This window comes from Chiloscyllium plagiosum, chromosome 5 (genome assembly GCF_004010195.1).
Source record: "Chiloscyllium plagiosum isolate BGI_BamShark_2017 chromosome 5, ASM401019v2, whole genome shotgun sequence".
Taxonomy (NCBI): domain Eukaryota; kingdom Metazoa; phylum Chordata; class Chondrichthyes; order Orectolobiformes; family Hemiscylliidae; genus Chiloscyllium; species Chiloscyllium plagiosum.
Genome location: NC_057714.1, coordinates 110,615,407 through 110,635,424, shown reverse-complemented (window position 1 = coordinate 110,635,424; position 20,018 = coordinate 110,615,407). Strand labels below are relative to the sequence as shown.

General features: G+C 44.8%; 1 protein-coding gene across 1 annotated transcript in view; it reads right to left on the bottom strand.

Moving 5' to 3' along the window:
• Positions 1 to 977: 977 nt before the first annotated feature.
• Positions 978 to 20,018, bottom strand: part of LOC122550329 (sodium channel protein type 1 subunit alpha-like) — a 141,292-nt gene continuing 122,251 nt past the window's right edge. Inside the window, exons 14-15 of the mRNA XM_043691055.1 lie at positions 3,098 to 3,233; positions 978 to 1,000 (exon numbers count right to left, since the gene is read on the bottom strand). Of these exons, the coding sequence (XP_043546990.1) occupies positions 978 to 1,000; positions 3,098 to 3,233 (159 nt within the window). The remainder of the gene's footprint in view (positions 1,001 to 3,097; positions 3,234 to 20,018) is intronic.

Below are 20,018 nucleotides of genomic sequence, written 5' to 3'. Positions count from 1 at the left end.
CTAACTCTCAGTTTCCTGGATATTGTGTTTTCCCGCCCCCTACATGGACTTGATTCCCACCGCTCAGCCTTCCCTGTCCTGCAGTTAAGAGATTTTTAGGAACTCAAAGAAGTCATCTTCTTGATGTAATGTGCATTTTTTCCAAATCACAGAATCGTTACCATGCAAAAGGAGGCCATTCAGCTCATAGAACATGCACCAGCTCTTCAAAAAGCCATTGTTCCTCGTGTCAATCTCCTGCCTTTTCTCCATTTCCCTGCACACCATTTCTATCCAAATAACCATCCGATATCCTCTGGAATGTGTCAGTTGAACCTGCCTCCATCACATTTCCAAGCATTGCATTCCAGAGCCTAACGACTCACTGTGTGAAAACATTTCATCTCTCATCACCCTTACCTTCCTGGCAAATGAAGTGTCAAGTAATCATATCCTGACATTTTCTCCAATCATACCCTTCAGTGTTTGTGCAATATACACTCCCATACACACACAGTTGCACAGACATACAGTCTCTCTCTTTCACACACACACACTTACACAAACACACACTTACACACAAAGACACACACATTCTCACGTATACACACACACATACACAACCTCATACACAGCAACACACACACACTTATACACACACAGTCACACATTCTCACACACACATTCCCACACACTCGCCAACACACACACACACCTTTTAGTCAATGTTTAGTGTGTCCCTCACAGAGTCCGAGCCCCACTGCGGGCTATGCAGCTGGCAATGGCAGTTCATCCCAATATAGCTGTACTCTGTTATCTCCCAACCTTCAAGCAAATCTTTAGAAGCTGCTAACTCCTGGAAGTGTTTGCGCGACACTCAGAATCCCTAAGTGCCAGGTGAACCTTTCAGGAATGATATATAGATCAGGATAAGTACCAGCAAGAGTAAGTGGCTGCTACTGTGTCTTTACAGACAAGTCAAGTACCTACAGATTCTATTAACCCATTAACTCTGTTGACCCTAAAAATTAACCAAAGCTATCAGAGCAACAGCAATGTGGCGTACTTCACATTGTTGCCGGATTTATAAATATAGTCGAGTATTGGCACAGTGAGATCAGCACAAGCCCTGTTAATCTCACTCTGACAAATCTGCTCCATACTGACGTGACAACATTGTTGAACTGTCTGCTCTGCTGATTGCTGTTTCTCGCTGTCTTATCAACTGAAATGTTGGTTAGTAACGCCCTGTGCTCGCGGCCTCCATCAGCTATCTCCCCAGCATTCAAAGCACATGCCAGGTCAGCCAGCTTTTATCCAATGAACCCCACGTCTGTAGCAGCGCTGTGGCTAACACGACTGAGGAGTTCAAAGGACAGAATTCCACCAACAAGGTACCCGATTGTCAAAAAAAAACAGAACTGAGAGCAATTTCTTTGAAGAGCCATCGAGAGTCGAAACGTTATCCGGGACAAAACAACGCGAGACTCGAAAAAGTCTTAATCTCCCGAGGAATTAAGGGGTACGGGGAGAGTGCGGGTGAGTGGCGTTGAAATGCCCATCAGCCATGATTGAATGGTGGAGTGGACTCGATGGGCCGAATGGCCTTACTTCCACTCCTGCTTCTTATTAGCTTCTCTCTCTCCATGGATGCTGCCTGACCCACTGTGATCTCCAGCATTCTCGCACCTTCTCCAAGTATCCATTGACAATATTGTCTGTTATTGAGCTTTCTCTATTAATTGTTTATGTCCTGCATCATCTTTCTCTGTCTTATAGTGCCTGTTTCCAAATCATGTTGGAGGATCATTCTGGGAGGGGTGCTGTGGGCTTGCTCTGGCAGGATACAAGCTCCAAATGGTAAATTGGGCAAATTATTGTTGGTTACAGTCAAATGCAATCCTGTCCAGTTCCTCTTCTGCCATTCATCTATAAGATATTTTTCAAAAAGACCTCGCTGGATAGCAAGCTACAAGAGCAGGCCAGAAACTAAGAATCCTGCAGCAAGTCACTCACCTCCTGACTCCCCACTACCTCCAAGGCACAAGTCAGGAGTGTGCTGGAATATTCCCCACATGCCTGGATGGCTGCAGTTCCAACAACATTCAAGAACCTTGCCATTATCCAGGACAAAGCAGCCCGCTTGATTGGCACCACATTCACCACCTTTGCCATTCACTTTCTACACCACTGGCAGCAGTGGTGTACTGTCTAGAAGATGCTCTGCAGAAATCCACCAAAGATCCTCAGACAGCATCTTACAAACCCACAAAAACTTCCATCTGGAAGGACAAGGATGGCAGCTGCATGGGAACACCTCTCCAGGTTCCTGCAAGTTCCCCTCCAGGTCCCTCCTGACGTGGAAAATATATTGGCTGTTCCTTCACTGTCACTGGGTCAAAATCCTGGAACTCCCTCCCTAAGGACATTGTGGGTCAACCCACAGCAGGTGGACTGCAGCAGTTCAAGAAGGCAGCCCACCCCCACCTTCTCAAGGGGCAACTAGGGACGGGTAATAAATGTTGGCCCAGCCAGTGACATCCACATGTCATGATTGTAAAAGGTAGAGGAGCACAGGGGTATGGCCTGCTTGGCCACATTGTCGAATGAATACACAACGCAGGGCGCTGTTGAACATTCGCTATTGATTCAGCATTGAATAGAATAACATCCACAACAGAGGAATATTACAACAGGGAAGTGGAATTAAACATAGAGCCTCGACAGTGTGGAAGGAGGCCATTCAGCCCATAACAACCCTCCAAAATGCATCCCACCTCTCCATTTCCCATGGCTAATCCACCTAGACTGCACATCCTTGGATATTCTGGGCACATTTGCACAGCCAATCCACCTAACCTGCACATCTTTGGACTGTGGGAAGAGACTAGAGAACCTGGAGGAAACCCACATAGACACAGGGAGAACGTACAAACTCCACACAGACAGTTGCCTGAGGTGGGAATCGACCCAGGTCCCTGGCATTGTGAAGCAGCATTGCTAACCACTGAGCCACTGTGGCTGGCTAAAGTCTGGTTAAGTGCAACATCTTTCTTTTGCCTCCTATACCTCCAGACAGGGCTTTGCTTCCAACTTCTGCCCTCCCTATGTGTCTTACCTTCCATGGTATTGGTGAGAACACTAGCTGCACTAACAGCTCGCTCCCTTTGGTATGTCTCCTCCAGGTAACTCACAGAGACCCGATGGTCTGTCAGCAAATGCTTCTTACTCATTTCATTCTCCGATGGGGAAGACTGCGAAGGAGAAACAAGCAACAATGTTAAAGCTGGAGTGTGACAGCACCTGAAGCAATCCCTACTTCAGCCATCAGGGTCAAGATATTAGACATAAAATCAGGAGGGACTGCTGCGGAAACTCAGCAGGTTTGGCAGCATCAGTGGGGAGAGAAACAGAGTTAACATTTTGAATCTGGTATGTCTTTTCATAGGGAAGGCATGTCACAGATCCCTGAAGTTGGCAAGACAGGTTAATACAAAAAACAGAACTCAACATTGAGTTCTCCAATTTCAAATAACCTCCCTCCCCAGTCCCTCCCCCTCCCTTCCACTGCTCCTTACCACCAACTGGATTCCTTCCTCCCATTGACCAACCAGTTCGTATCCTCTACCTGTCTCCACCTATCCCCACTTCAGCACCCTGCCCCCGCCACCCCCTTTATCTGCAGCTCGCCCCACACCCACCTCCAGTCCTGAAGAAGGGTTACACCCTATACATCGACTTCTCCATCTCCTGATGCTGCCTGGCTTGCTGTGTTCTCCCAGCCTGTCTATCTAAGACAGGTGAATAGGCTGGTTAAGAAAACCCATGGGTGGTTTGTCTCTGTCAGCCATGGCACAGATTATAAGAGAAGGGAGCTTGTGTTGGAGCTGTGCAGGACCTTGGTGAGGCCACAGCTGGAGTACTGTGTGCAGGTCTGGTCACCGTGCACTCGAGGGAGGATGTGAATGTACTCAAGAGGGCGCAGAGGAGATTCCTCAGGATGCTGCCTGGGATAGAGCAATTCAGCGATGAAGAGAGGCCAGATAAGGTCAGGTTGTTTTCTTTGGAGCACAGAGGATTGAGGGAGGACCTGATAGCGGTGTGTACGATTATGAGGATAAATAATTCCCCTCTTAGTTGAAGGGGGAATTATTTTAAAGTGAAAGACAGGTGTTTTAGAGGTGATTTGAGGAAAACCCTTTTCACCCAGAGGATGGTGGAGATCTGGAACGCACTGTCTGGGAGCGGAGTTGAGTGAGTAACCTGACTACCTTGAAAAGGCTGAAGGGTCACAACATTCAGGTCTATTGGCCTGGTGTGGGAAAGTGGGACTAGTGCCAATCTGTCGTCAGTGTAGAATCAATGGGCTGAAGGGCCTCTTCTGGACTGTATGATTCTAGCAAAGTATTACAGTTGGTTCCCACATCCAAGTTATTGATGTAGATTCTGGATGGCTGGGGCCCAAGCACTGCAGTACCTACCTATACACAACCTGCCAACCTGAGAAAGACCCATTTATCTCTCCTCAACATTTATCCCATTCACAGCACTTGGGCAGTGCTGTTTAGGCCTGTGTTTATTGTCCATTTCTAAGTACCCTTGAATTGAATGGCCTGCTAAGACATTTCAGAAGGCAGTTAAGTTAGGTCTGGAGTCACACGTGGGTCAGACAACAGATGACCTTCCCTAAAGGGCCTAAGTAAACCAGATGAGTTTCTTTTCTGACAATTGACATTCATGAGACTCTTAACTCCAGACTTTTATTGAATTCAAAGAGGGATTCAAACCCAGGTCCTTAGCATGTTATTTGGGTCTCTGAATTAATAGTCATATGAGTGTATTTTTATGCAGCCTGCTTGGTGTTCAGAATTCATCTTCACACAGCAATCTTACAGAAAGTCTATTGGAAAGTGGGCATCGCTTTCTTACAAAGTCTTTTCCCTGAGGTTGGGGAGTCCATAACTAGAGGGCATAGGTTTAGGGTGAGAGGGGAAAGATATAAAAGAGACTTAAGGGGCAAAGTTTTCTGCAGGGGTTGTACGTGGATGAGATGAGCTGCCAGAGGAAGTGGTGGAGGCTGGTACAATTGCAACATTTAAAAGGCATCTGGATGGGTATATGAATAGGAAGGGTTTGGAGGGATATGGGCCAGGTGCTGACAGGTGGGACTAGATTAATTTAAGATATCTGGTCAGCATGGACAAGTTAGACCGAAGGGTCTGTTTCTATGCTGTACCTCTCTATGACTCTATGACTCTAGCGATTATACCACTAGACCATCACCTTGTGACTATGCTGCTCCTTTAACAAGGTTTCTCCTTCAAGAGAGGTCATAAAGGCAGAGGATCCGATATGTCTGGAAATATCCACTTGAAAAGGCATTTAGGGTTTTTATGAAAAGCACTTGTACAATGAAAGGAGAGTAGCCAGTTCTCCCAGTTCAGAGATTTTTCTAGTTTTGGGTTAGTTATAGCTGGGCACCTGAAGAAACAGCTCCATGCTGATCCTCTCTCTCTTCGACATGTCTCTCCTGTAAGAACCTGTGCTTGAATTTACCTTTTTGCCAAGGGCTGTGTTTATGGGATGTGGCAGGAAATTGGAACAGCTCTTTGTTAAGTTGCGTTTCCATGTCGGCTGGGTTTTCAAATAGTTAGGCTATTCTAAATTGGGTCTTCCTTTGTTCGTGTGCAAATAAATTCTGCTTTGTTTAAAACTGAGTGGTTTGGCCAGCTGTGTTGCTGCTGGAATATTCACCTCACATCTGCTTAAAACAACTAGAAAGGTTAGGCTCTGGGCTACCTTTGTAAAATATTTTGAGGGGTTCTGGATCAGACTGGTCCATAACAACCTCAATACTTCAGTCCCATAGAGAGTGGGCGAGAGTGCAGCTGGTGCATTGTACACAGTTTGGTCCTTTTACCCAAGAAAGGATGTACTTGCCCGAGATGAAGTACTGAAGAGGTTCACTAGAATGATTTCTAGGATGGCAAAACTGTTCCTTGAGGAAAGATTGAGTGAATTGGGCTTATATTCTTTGGAGCTTAGAAGAATAAGGGACAGTCATTCGAAATGTAAGATTCTACATTTACAGGCACCAAGGACATTCCCCTGGCGAGGAGGACCTGGTGGGAGGGTCGGGTCAGTCTCGAAACACGGGGCAATCCATTTGAAACTGAGATGAAGAGGAATTTCTTCACTCAAAGGGTGATGGAGGCTCAGTCATTGAGTACATTCAAGACAAAAAGAGATAGGCTCCAAGATACTAATAACATCAAGGGTTACCAAGAAAGCACGGGAATATGGTGTTGAGGTAGATGATCAGCTACGGTTGGAATGATAGAGCAGGATAAAGGAACCCAGTGACCTACTTCAGCTCCTATATGTGACCAAATTTGACATAAGGAAGAATTCACCTTTGCAGTGAGAGGTTATAATCCAGAATGTATTGTCCAATACCCTGCCATTATTAGACTACTGAATGAACCCCTCCAAATAATGTTGATCTTGCTAATATTGATCTTGCTTTGTGCACATCCAGTGCAGCCATTACCTTGTGCACCTCACTCTGTCTAAGCTCCCTATGATCTGTCGGCCATTGTTTGCTACGATCTGCTCACAAAACAAAACTTTTCACTGTACTTAGGTACATGTGACAACAAAAATCAAATCAAATAAGGATGGAGGAGGCAGATTCTGTTACGATATTCTAGAGAGAATGAGGTAAATACATGAAAATGAAAATAAACTGCAGGACTATTGGGGAAGAATAAGGGAGTGGGACTACACGCAGTCCTCAGGTTGCAAATGGTTTCTGTTCTGCAGTCTGCTCACAAATCCACTTGTACACGAAAGGGAACACAATGGAGGACAATCTAAAGCAGCCGTGCATAAGTACAAGCAATGTTTGTATGTTGGATCTTTAAAATTACACCCCTGTGTGAGATCGCAATCCTAAATACGAGTATTTGTAAGTCAGATGTTCATAAATCGGGGAGCCCCCTGTGATTGGAGAGCTTGTTCAAAGAGCTGTTGGAGACACAATGTGCTACCTCATTCCACGTGGTGCAGTGAATAATGCCCCTACCGTTGGAACCGAAGGTTCAAGAGCCATTAGAGACATGTCATAATGTGCCTCAACTCGTTGATTAAAATAAGTAAGGTTTTCCAAACAGACCAGAAAGTTTGTTTTGAAGTGTAGCTACTATGAAGTGGGAAACAAGGAGGCCAGCTGACACACAATAAGAAGCTGCAATTCAAATTTACATCAGCCATGAACTTATTGAATGGCGGAGCAGGCTGGAGGGGCTGAGTGGCCTCATCCTGCCCCTAAGTTAAGTGTTGGTATGTAACTCATTGGATTACCTGCTGGCAGTGCTTGTTGAAGGATAATGAGTTGGGAACTGGGGGAGCTCTTGTGCTTGGGATCTTCATCCTCTTCCCTAACTCATCCTCCCTCATCCCCTTTCACCACCATCGAATCAAACCCACCCGCGCCTCCCTGTGTAAGTGTAGTGCTGCATTTGAGCATGACGTCACACAGAGTCTACGCGAGCTGTGCGTGTTCCTGAATGAGTGGACGTGTGTGGGTGCCCCTAGTGGTCGACGTCAGCCCTGCAGGAAACACAATGAACCCTGAAGGCCCCCAGCAGCAATGCTCCTGCTGAAGAGCATCACCGTGGAAACACTGAGTGCCCTTTCTCCATGACCAGCAAATCGTCACTGAACTCGGTCAACTGCTGCCCCGAGCCCATCAGGATCGGACAACAGGGGGGCCATGTATCCAAAATCTCTTCTTGCTCCACTCAACGTGCCAAGACGGAGAGGAATTCACATCCGTGCTGACTAACTGACCAGGATCCCCCTGAGGATGGAGCTGCTGCTTATATCTGGTATCACAGGCATTCTTAATGAGCTATTTAAGCAGTGAATCAATATTCCTCTCCACAGCCTGGTGCCAAAGAGCAACTCATCCCACTGCCTGCCTGGGTTTGCTTTCATGTCTTTCCCTAAATCACAGAATGTAGTTGTCCCACGGAAAATAGGCCAGCTCTCGGTGACGCACTAACAAATCAGCCGAGGGAATAGAATTAGTCTGAGCCACATTGGCATTCAGGTGGACAAGGAGGTGGCGATGTGGTGCTAAGGTCACTGGAATAGAATCCCAGGTTAATGCGCAGGGGTGAGATCACTGGCTTCAATCCCACCATAGGAGCCGGTGGAACTTATATTCAATCAATGAAAGAGCTGCATTCAAATGTTAATGGTGAGCTTGATCTCCCCCCATCCCCAAATCCACAAGACACAGGAACAGACATAGGCCATTCAGCCCACTGAATCTCCACTGCCATTCAGAGAGAACATGGCTGATCTGATTATACTCAGCTCAACTTTCCTGTCATAGAGTAGAGTTTACAACCCAGAAACAGACCGCTCGCTCCAACTCATCCATGCCGACCTGATATCCTAACCTAATCTAGTCCTATTTGCCAGCACCCGGCCCATATCCCTCCAAACCCTTCCTATTCATATACCCATCCAGATGCCTATTAAATGTTGTAATTGTACCAGCCTCCACCACTTCCCCATCACGGTTGATTCCCTTCCTGATTACCAATCTGCCTGTCTCAGTCTTGAATACACCTCAAGCCCCAAATCTCAGTAAGGAATTTCTCACAATCAGCATGCTCAGAGGAGAAATTCCTTCTTATGTCTGTCTTAAATGGGTGACTCCTTATTTGGAGAGCCCTCAGGCTGTCCCACAAATAGAGGGAAGAAACTTTGCTAATTTACCTTGTCAAGCCCCCGCAGAGTTTTGCACATTTCAGTAAAGTATCCTCTCACCTTCCAATGTAGACAGGCACAAACCATTCAATTTCTCCTCATAAAACAGTCCCTCAATAGCCTAGTGAAGCATCTCTGGACTGCCTCCAATGCCAGTATATCTTTCCTTAGATAAAGGGACCAAAACTGATCACAATGTTCCAGCTGTGGTCAAACAAGTGTCTTGTACAGATTCAGCAAAAACTTATTTTTACATTCCACTCCTTCTGAAATAAAAGCCAACATTTGATTTGCTTTTTCTATTACCCTCTGAACTTGGATGCTAGCTATTTGTGGTTCATACATGAGGAGTCCCAAATCCCTCTGTAGCCTTCTGCAGTCTTTCACCATTTAAATAATATTCAACTCCTCCTGTCTTCCTAGAACAATGCACAATCACACATTTCTCCATATTATATTCCATCTGCCAGGCTTTTCCCCCCTCACTTAGTGGGTCTGTATCCCTCTGCAAACTTTGGGTCATCCTCACCACTTGCCTTTCCCTCTATTTTTGTATCACCTGCAAACATTGCTGCAGTACACTCACTTTCTCCTTTCGAGTCGTTAATATAGTTTGTAAATAAATGTGGCCCGTCAGGTCAATTGGTGCCCTCTGGGGGATGTAAATCTGCCATCCTGACCCCATCTGGCCTACAAGTGACTCCAGACCTCTGCAACTTGACCCTTAATGGCCCTCTGAACTAGAACATAGAACACAGAACAGTACAGCACAGGAACAGGCCATTCAGCCCACGATATTGCGCCAAACATAACTCCAAATTAAACTAATCCCTCCTGCCTGCCTTGGTCCATATCCTTCCATCACTGGCATATCCATGTCCTTATCTGAAAGCCCCTTAATTGCCCCAATCATATTTGCCTCCATTGCCACCCCTGGCAGTGGTTCCACACTCCTACCACTCTCTGTGTAAAAGCTTGCCCCTCACATCTCCTTTGAACATTCCCCTTCTCACCTTAAATGCATGCCCCCTAGTTTTAGACAATTCAATTCTGGGAAAAAGATACTGACCATCAACCCTGTCTACGCATCTCATAATTTTATAGACTTCTATCAAGTTTCGCCTCAGCCTCCACCGCTTCAGAGAAAACAACTTGAGTTTTTCTAGCCTCTCCCTATAGCTCATACCCTCTAATCCAGGCAGCATCCTGGTAAACCTTTTCTGCACCCTCTCCCAAGCCTCCACATCCTGCCTGTAACATGGCGTTAAGCTTCAAAATGACATCCTGACTTTTGTACTCAATTCCCCGACCGATAAAGGCAAGCATGCCATACACCGTCTTTACCAACCTCTCTACTTGTGTGGCCACCTTCAGGGAGCTTTAGGCTAGGACCCCAGGATCCCCTCTGTGCAGCAATATTGTTCAGGATCCTGCCATTAATTGTGTACTTTCCCATAACATTGGCTGAGAAAGCTACTCAGTTCAAGTGCAGTTATGGGTGACACACGGTTCCCAGCACTTAATTAAAAATATAGGCACGCTGTAGGCAGAGGGGCCGAATGACCTTCTGTGCTGCACTCTGCAATGCAAGACAGAGTCCAATTTAATATCGAGCTGCTTCATTAAAATTAGAAACTGTCAAAATTAGAAACTGTCCATTTCTCAGAGCATTTGCAACAAAGGATACCCCTCACGGCTGATCGGGGGCATTTGTTGAATTAAGGACATGATTTTAAATAATCGCATTCTGGATTTTGCTTTCTTCATCTTGCCCTTTTGAAATTGTAATTTACATCAGTCGACTGAGAAAGAACAGTTGAGAGATGAAATGAATTCTCCCTTGAAGAGGACCTGAATTATCTCAGGTTCTGACTAAAGAGATAAATATGGGTGGGAAATGATCAAATACTCTGCAAGATACAATCATTTCATTGTTGCTACAACATGAGCTGAAATGTTACCTAAATATTGAAGGTATGAGATGGAATGAATATTTTGGAGGCTTTTAATAATCTTTATTGTTTCACTGGGAAATCCAACAGTGGTTACTCATCCCTTGCGTTGTAGCTCAGAGTCACCCAGATTACTGTCAGCCAATCACAGCGTCATACAGCACAGAAACAGTCCCTCCAGTCCAATCTGTCCACGCCGACCATAATCCCAGACTAAACTAGTCCCACCTGCCTGCTCTTGGCCCATATCCCTCCGAAACATTTCTTATTCATGCACTTATCAAAATGTCTTTTAAACTTCATAACTGTATCCGCATCCACCACTTCCTCTGGAAGTTCATTCCACACACAAATGGCCTCACTAATGTCCTGTAATAACCTCAACATAACGTTCCAACTGCTACACTCCAAAGTCTGAGCAATGAAGACAAGCGTGCCAAATGCCTCCTTAACCACCTTATCCTCATGAGATGCAAACTTCAAAGAATTATGTAGCTGAATCCCTCCACTCTCTGTTTTACAATACTACCCAAGGCCCTATTTTTGATTTTATACGTTCTGCCTTCTTTGTTTTCCCAAAACGCAAAACCTCCCATTTATCCAAATTAAACCCCATCTGCCACTCCTCAGCCCATTGGCCGAAATGATCAAGATCTTTTTGTAATCTTACATAACCTTCTTCACTGTCCACTATTTTGGTGTCATTAGCAAACCTTCTATATTCTCATCTAAATCATTTATATAAATGACAAACAAAAGTGGACCTAACATCGATCCCTGTGGAACACCGCTGGTAGCAGGCCTCCAGTCTGGAAAAACAACACTCCATGACCACTCTCTGTCTTCCACTGTTAAACCAATTTTGTATCCAATTAGCAAGCGCTTCCTGAATCCCATGTGATCGAACTTTACGAATTGGGTTAGATCAAAGGCAAAAAGCTGACCACCATTGCAAGAGGATTTGAGTCAGAAGTAGGGCAGCACAGTAGCTCAGTGGCTAGCACTGCTGTCTTACAGCGCCAGGGTCCCAGGTTCGATTCCATCCTCGGGTGACTGTCTGTGTGGAGTTTGCATATTCTCCCCAGGTTTGCTCCAGTTTCCTCCCACAGTCCAAAGATGTGTAGGTTAGGGTGAATTGGCCATACTAAATTGCCCATAGTGTTCAGGGATGTGTAGGTTGGGTGTGTTAGTCAGGGGTAAATGCAGACCAATGGGGAATGGGCTTGGGTGGGATACTCTTTGGAGGGTCAGTGTGGACTTGTTGGGCTGAAGGGTCTGTTTCCACACTGTGGGGATGATTTGTTGCATTTGTACAGGGCCTTGGTGAGATCACACCCAGAGTAATGAGTGCAGTTTAGGTCTCCCTGTCTAAGAAACAATATAGTTGCCAGATAGAGACAGCTAGATTCACTGGGTAGTTACCAGGGATGGTGTATTTGGAGAGATTGGTTCAATAAGGCCTGCATTCACTACAGTTTAGAAGAATGAAGAGGATATCTGATTGAAATGTATTAAATTCTAACAGGGCTAGACAGACTAAATGCAGGGAGGATGCTTCTCCTGATTGGAGGAGCCTAGAATTAGGGGACGCCATCTCAGGATATGGGCTGGAACATTTAAGACTGAGGTGAGGAAAGATTTCTTTAATCAGAGGTTGGTCAACTTGTGGAATTCCTTACTATGGAAGGCTATTGAGGCTGGGTCACTGAGTATATTCAAGAAAGAGTTTGATAACATTTCTGATATTAAAGGCATTAAAGTGTATGGAAAGAAAGCAGAGTATGGCATTGAAACAGACAATCCGCCACGATCATGTTGAACAGCAGAGAAGGCTCAAAGGGCTGAATGGCCTACACCTGATCCTAGCTTCTCTCAGGTCCTTTCCTTCAAGGGCCATATGGCTGATGCAGATGACTCTCTGCAGAAGAAAAGCAATAGCAGCTTCATTGACACAATTACTTTTATGTTTCCAGGTTCATCGACTGAAATTAAATTCCATCGGAATAGTGGGATTTGAAACCAGATCCTGAAAGCAGCTACCTAGGACCTCTGCCTTCCTGTGCCAGGAACATTGCGGCTATGCTACCATCAAACCCATTTTCAATATTGATTGGTTTTTGTGTTTCACTACCTTTTGCCCCAAACTTTCCCTCAGAGGATTATGTTAGCACCAGGAACCTGTGTGGGACAGCTGTACCCTGATCGTTGTTTTGATTCAGTGTTTGCTGTTAACGCCCCAATTCTGGGTTTTGCCACATTCCAATAAAGACCGATTTTCCGTTGGATTCTTCCATTTAGCACAGGTGCTAAAGAGAATGCAGAATGTCACCATCGCTCAGGCAGCTTAATTAGCTTTGATATAACTGTTGTGATCCCTTGACACAGAAGGTTTTTCTAATTAATTCAGGAGATGAGGGTGTCACTGAGTCGGCCAGTATTTATTACCCATCCTTAGTTGCCCAGAGGGCAGTTAAGAGTCATCCACATGTGGGTCTGGAGTCACATGGAGGCCAGACCAGGTAAGGCTGGCAGTTTCCTTCCCTAAACGACATTAGTGAAGCAGGTGGGTCTTTCCAACAATCAACAATGGATTCATGGTTATCATTAGACCCTTAATCTCAGATTTTTTTTATTAAAGTTAAATTCCACCAGCTGCTATGGTGGGGAATTCAAACCTTGCTCCCCAGAACATTCCCTGCGTCTCTGGATTAACAGAGCAGTGGTATTACCACTAGGCCATCAACTCCCCTTGTGGGACGTGGCCTTTCATTCCTAATTCCCAGATGGTCAGACGCCAATCTCGCTTGAGTCAGGAAAATGTGGCAGAGGGACCACCGGATGTGGTTAAAAAAAAAGTGATGGCTGTGCTTTGGTCCTGAAGGAAAATGTTTGACAAATACCAACAGACAAGAGACTTTATTAGGGGATTAATTAGCAAAGAGTCAAACACTTTGATCCCGGTTTGAGTTTTTAATTATTTTTTCAAAGGATGGGGGTGGCACCAGGAAGACCAGCATTTGATCCCCATCCCTAATTGCTCTCTTGAACTGAGTGACTTGTTCAAGCCTTCTCAGAGAGCAGTTGAGAGTCAACCACATTGCTGTGGGTCTGGAGTCACATGTAGGCCAGACTAGGCGATAGATGGCAGATTTCCTTCCTGAAAGGACTGGAGTGAACTTGGGGGTTGTTAGCTGCACGCTCACCATTATTGAGACTAACATCCCCCCTCTCCCCCATTTATTAATCCCACAAGCCACCACGATGAGATTTGAACCCATGCTCCCAGGACAATACTCTGGGCCATCTGAATTATAAGCCCAGCCACAATGTCACTCTGTCCACCAGCAGGACAAAGAGCCACAGATTAATTAAGCTCAAAACACAGCCACCATATCCATAATGCCAATTCCTGCTCTTCAGAAGAGCTGTGTTTTGCACGACACCATCTTATTCTCTTCCACAACCCCGCATGCTTTCCAATTCCCTGTTGAATGTTACTATTGAATATTCCACCACCATCTTCTCAGGCAATGCATTCAGTTGGACTCCCTCAGTCAGGGTAGGCACTACGGAGGATGCAGAATGTTGCCATCACTCAGGCAGTTCAATTTGCTTTTATATAACTGTTGTGATCCCTTGACACAAAGACATGGAGGGGTGGGACACAGCGTAACATCTCACTTTGTAAAAACTAATTCTCTTTATCTCCTCCAACCCCCAGACACCTGGATGTTTCAGTAATTATCTACAACTTGTGCATGTGTTGGCTGCCTCTATAGATGGTGAAATCCAGAGAAGTTTCTCAATTTGTCCATTAACACGAATTCATTCAAACCTCTGCTGCCTGTAAATCATTTTGCACCAATTTCTGCTAGGCCCGTCACCTCACAAACACCTCCTGCACCCTGAACCAGTAATGCTTTGATTTTAAAATGCCCAGCCTCACCCCCTCCTGAATCTGTATAGCATCCTCCTGCCCCACAACTCTTCATGATATCTACCTCCTTCCACTTTTAGCTTCTCGCCAGCTCTAATTTTAATCGGTCTGTCACTGGCAGTGGAGGCTGTTGTGATTTGATGTGTATGCGTCTTTCACAGAATGTCAATCATCGCTCACAATGATGCAGGATATGATGTAATAGTCCCATGACTTTTAGTCAGCCTGCAAGCTATGATCAAGGTCAGATATAGTCTCCCAGTTTAATTGTCTAATAAATAAATGGCACAGATGATTATTTTGCCAATCCTTCTGTATGATTTGTACATTTGCATCAAACAAGTAGAATGGAACAATGCATGGGTCTTCAGTTCTGTCTTCAACCCTCCCTAGATCTGTCTGTCTCTCCATGTCCTGCACCTTACTTTCTGCCGCTCATTAGAGTCGACCTCTTTGGCTTAGCTTTTGTCCACATTTGTCCTTAAGTGTTGAATTTTGCTTGATAAGGCCATGGGGAAAAAGGAACAGCAGTAGGCCATTCAGCCCTTCAAGACTGCTCCACCCATGATTCAATAGCATCATGGCCGATCCAACATTTTCACATTCACTTTCCTGACCTTTCCCCATAACCCCTGATCACCCAAGAATCTATCTCCCTCATGTGCTCCTGCGAAGCAGCTTGGGACGTTTTACTATCTCACTGACTCTATGTAGTTTCGGACTGTTGTTGGTGAAAATCAAAAGTCATGCAGGCGAAGGACTGATTCTGAGGTTGTGAGGGTCACCTTATGAAGAGAGACTGAGTAGATTGGGACTATACTCATTGGAATTTGGAAGAATGGGGGTGGGGGGGTCTGATAGAAACATATGAAATTATGAAGGGAATAGATAAGACAGAAGCTGGGAGGTTGTTCCCACTGGCGGATGACTACCGCAAGGGGGAACAGCCTCGAACTAAGGGGGAGCAGATTTCCGACTGAACTGAGGAAGAACTTCTTCACCCAAAGGGTTGTGAATCTGTCACATTCTCTGCCCAGTGAAGCAGTTGGGGCTACCTCGTTGAATGTTTTTAAGGCAAAGAGAGATTTTTGAACACTAAAGAAATTAAGGGATACAGTGAGCGGGGGAGGTAAGTGGAGCTGAGGCCACAAAAGGATCAGCCATGATCCTATTGAATGGCAGAGCTGGCTCAAATGTTTTGCTGGTGTAATTCTAATTAATCGATACGTAGAATGATAGGGGCTGAAAAAGCCCGGGGACAAGCCATAGTTCCTGTTCTCTGGGGAACTGCACCCACAACATCAATGAGGGCTGCACCCACAACATCAATCAGGGCGGCACGGTGGCTCAGTGGTTAGCACTGCTGCCTCACAGCACCAGGGTCCCAGGTTCAATTCCAGCCTCGGGCGACTGTCTGTGTGGAGTTTACACATTCTCCCCGTGTCTGTGTGGGTTTCGTCCGGGTGCTCCGGTTTCCTCCCACAATCCAAAGATGTGCAGGTCAGGTGAATTGGCCATGCTAAATTACCCATAGTGTAAGGTGCATTAGTCAGAGGGAAATGGGTCTAGGTGGGTTACTCTTCGGAGGGCTGGTGTGGACTGGTTGGGCCGAAGAGCCTGTTTCCACGCTGTATTTGTTGGCCTTCAATGGAATTACACTTCCATTGTCAGCTCTCTCAATCATGGATCCATGGGCGCACAGTCCCATCCCAGGGCACAACTCACACTCCCAGTGCAGTATTGAGGGATTGCTGCACTGTCAATGGTTTCATTTCTCAGCCAAAGTGCAGAAACCAGGTCCCACCTGCACGTTCAAAGATCCCACGGCACTATTTGCCTGACAGCAGCGAAGGTATCCCTGGTGTCCTAGCCAATATTCATCCGTCAAGACTTAAAAAAGATTGTGTCACCATTGGAACAGTGTTGACTGTGGCATTAAGAGTCAAATGATGTTTCCACCAGCGAGGAAGCAGATTGAGATGTCCTGAGGTCGTAAGAGGCAAAACGTCCAGAGTGTAAATGTTAGATCTGGCAAATCAAAAATGCTTATCTTTAACATTCACGGATGTTAAAACTGAAACTGTCTGGTTGAATTCTAAAGTAAGGCCAATTGCTTTGAAGGTGGCTATGGTGGTAACTTGAATATCTTTTGCTCATCTAGGATGGGGACGTTGGCTTGTACGAGGGAGCATAGCTGCAAATTGAAAGGTGATAGATTTAAGACAGGTGTCAGAGGCAGGTTCTTTACTCAAAGTGGTAAGGGCATGGAATGCCCTGCCTGCCAAGGTAGTTAGCTCAGCCACATTAAGGGCATTTAAACTGTCCTTGGATAAGCATATGGATGATGATGGGATAATGTAGGAGGATGGGCTTAGATTAGTTTACAGGTCGACGCAACTGTTCTGCGCTGCATTGTTCTACGTTCTACATTCTACATGAAACATAAATATGCCTGAGTTGTGCGAGAAAGAGGGACCAGAGAGATGTTCCTTTCCTCCAATTTTCAGCCATGCACAGGCAGCGTGTGAGGTTATTACTATGTAGCAATGACTTGGAAAATGCAGCTTTTCAACCCTGACCCAGAGCAATGGAAACGTGGAACTGATAACTACAAGGAAGGGCTGAAGGAAATGGAACAGGGAATGCGAGATAAATGCATGAGGGAGAACTAATGGAAGTATTTGCCATTGGGTTCTGGCAAGAAGGATGGGAGGAAGATCGTGAATACTGACGGTAACTAGATGGGCCCAAAAAGGCCTATTTGTCTGCTCTGCATTTGGTGAAATTGGCTTCAGTTCTGCTCCTTCATCCATTCCCATTCTGCTTTAATTAAATTTTAATTTAACCTTTTTACTAATGGAATGCATTCAAGTTAATTTTCTATGTCAATATGTCAAGGAACAAATGAGTGAACACACTATTTTAGATTTGAAATTATGCAACAAAACTAGTTAATTACTAACCTTGAAGTTAAGGAGTCTCTGGGGAAGAGTGATCATAACATAATGGAATTTTATATTTGAGATTGAGAGTTTTTTTTTAGTTCAGTGTGAAACCAGGAACAAACCAAACCATGTATTTATGAGGAATTAGTGGATAAAGGAAAACTGAGAAACTGGATTAAAGTATATGCTGATATTTAAATATGGTAAATATTTAAGTAATCAATTCATAATTCACAACAAATATAAACTCCTTCAGAAATCAAAACCCAATGGAAAGAGTAGTTCACTGTGTTTAACAACAGCAACTGCTCTGTTTGGGACAGTACGAAACTGCAGAGTGTTGTGAACACAGCCCAGATCATCACACAAGCCGACTTTCCATCCACTGGCTCCATCTACACTTCCCACTGCCTTGGAAAGGCAGTCAACATCATCAAAGTCCCTTCCCAACCCCGTTAGAATCTCTTCCAACCTCTTCCATCAGGCAGAAGATACAAAAGCTTAAACACATGTACTAACAGGCTCAAGAACAGCTTCTTCCCCGCTGTTATTAGACTTCTGAATGGACCTCTCAAATTTCAAATCTAATGTTGACCTTGCTTTGTACACCGCCTGTGTAGCCATAACCTTGTGTGTCTCGCTCTGTCTAAATACTTTATGATCTGAATGTCCTTGTATGCTATGATCTCCCTTTACTGCTTGCAAAACAAAATTTCTCACTGTACTTAGGTACACATGACAACAGTAAATCAAATCAAAAGTATTTAAGACAGTACCAGATTAAAGGTGGAGACTTATAAATCTGCTGAAAACACAAGAAAAGGAAAGCTTCAAATCTGTGAAAGATCGCCAAGAAATTGGATGAAAGAAGAGTTGACTCTAATTTATCAAGGTGTTGCAGTGGAGAATACACAGGGAAACGATCTTCCCCCACAATTTTGTTTCATTCAAAAATGATGCAATGGCTGGATATTTTCCTTTTAGCTATCGAGGGAAGGTTGCTGTCTAGGAATACATACAGTTCTCACTAATGAGAGAGCAGACAATGGTGACTTTACTTATTCACAAAAGTATTAGTAAGTGCACCACACAGCAATCATCTTAAACTAGTTTTAAATATAATTCTCAGCTCACTGCAGCCAATCAGAATTAACTTGCCAAACAAGTTCTCATGCTGGATAAATAATTTGAAATTTGGAATTCTTGTGTCTGTCCTAATGAGTGTAGAATGAAAAGACTCAATAAAATGTCTCTGTTGTTTCAGCAAATTAAGGAGCAGGACTGGAGAAATTAATGGCACTAAAAACTGCTCTATCCCTTTAACCTAACAGCCTGCACCCTTATGACATGGTCTTCAAAGGTAGTGGATGAGTTAGTTTTGATCTTCCAGCACGTCTTAGAATCTAGAATAATCCCTGTGATAGGTCCAGATCACAAATTTAACCCTGTTAAAGGAGGAAGACAGCATAACAGGGAACTCATGGCAATCAGTAAGAGACAAGATGTTACACCTACCACTGGGAACATGGATAAAAGGCACTTGGAAAATTAAAATATAATAGGACAGAGTGAACTGAAATTCATGAAGGGGAAACTACCTTTGACAAGTTCGTTCAGGATTGGGGCTGTCTGGATAACTAGCAAGATAGATCAGGGAGGACCGGTGAATGTGGTATCTTTGGATTTTCAAAAAGCATTTAATAAGGTGCTCCACAATAAGCAATTGCAGAGAGTTAGTTTCATGGACTTGGATTGAATACACTACCATAGATTGAGAACAATGGGAGAAAGCAGAGGGCAGAACTATCCAAGGTCGTTTCTATTTGACCGGCTGTAAATAGTGGAGGAGACAAGAATGTAAGATGATAGAGGGGGTATATATAAAGTTGCCACAGTCTTACCAGACCATAAGGCTGCTCTGTCATCAGACAGAGACAACTGGCGGTGGTTTAACCTGAGGGTCACCATGCCTCACACAAGGGGAGAGTTTGAGAAGGAAAGACTATCACAGCAACCTCAATCAGTGCAGGAATTGAACCCATGCTGTTGGTGTCCCTCTGTATTGCAAATCAGGCATCTAGCCAACTGAACTAGCCAACATCCAAGTGAATATATACTGAAGTATATTTACAGAGAGTGTATTACAAAGGAGAAAGTGAGGACTACAAATTCTGGAGATCAGAGTCGAAAGTGTGGTGCTGGAAAAGCACAGCCGGTCAGGCAGCATCCAAGGAGCAGGAGAGTCAATGTTTCGGGCAAAAGCCCTTCATCAGGAATTAGGCTTGTGGGCCAAGGGTGCTGAGGGATAAATGAGAGGGGGGTGTGGATGGGGGGAAGGAAGCTGAAAATGCGATAGGTAGATGAAGGTGGGGGGTGAAAGTGATAGGTCAGAGAGGAGGGTGGAGCGGATAGATGGGAAAGGTG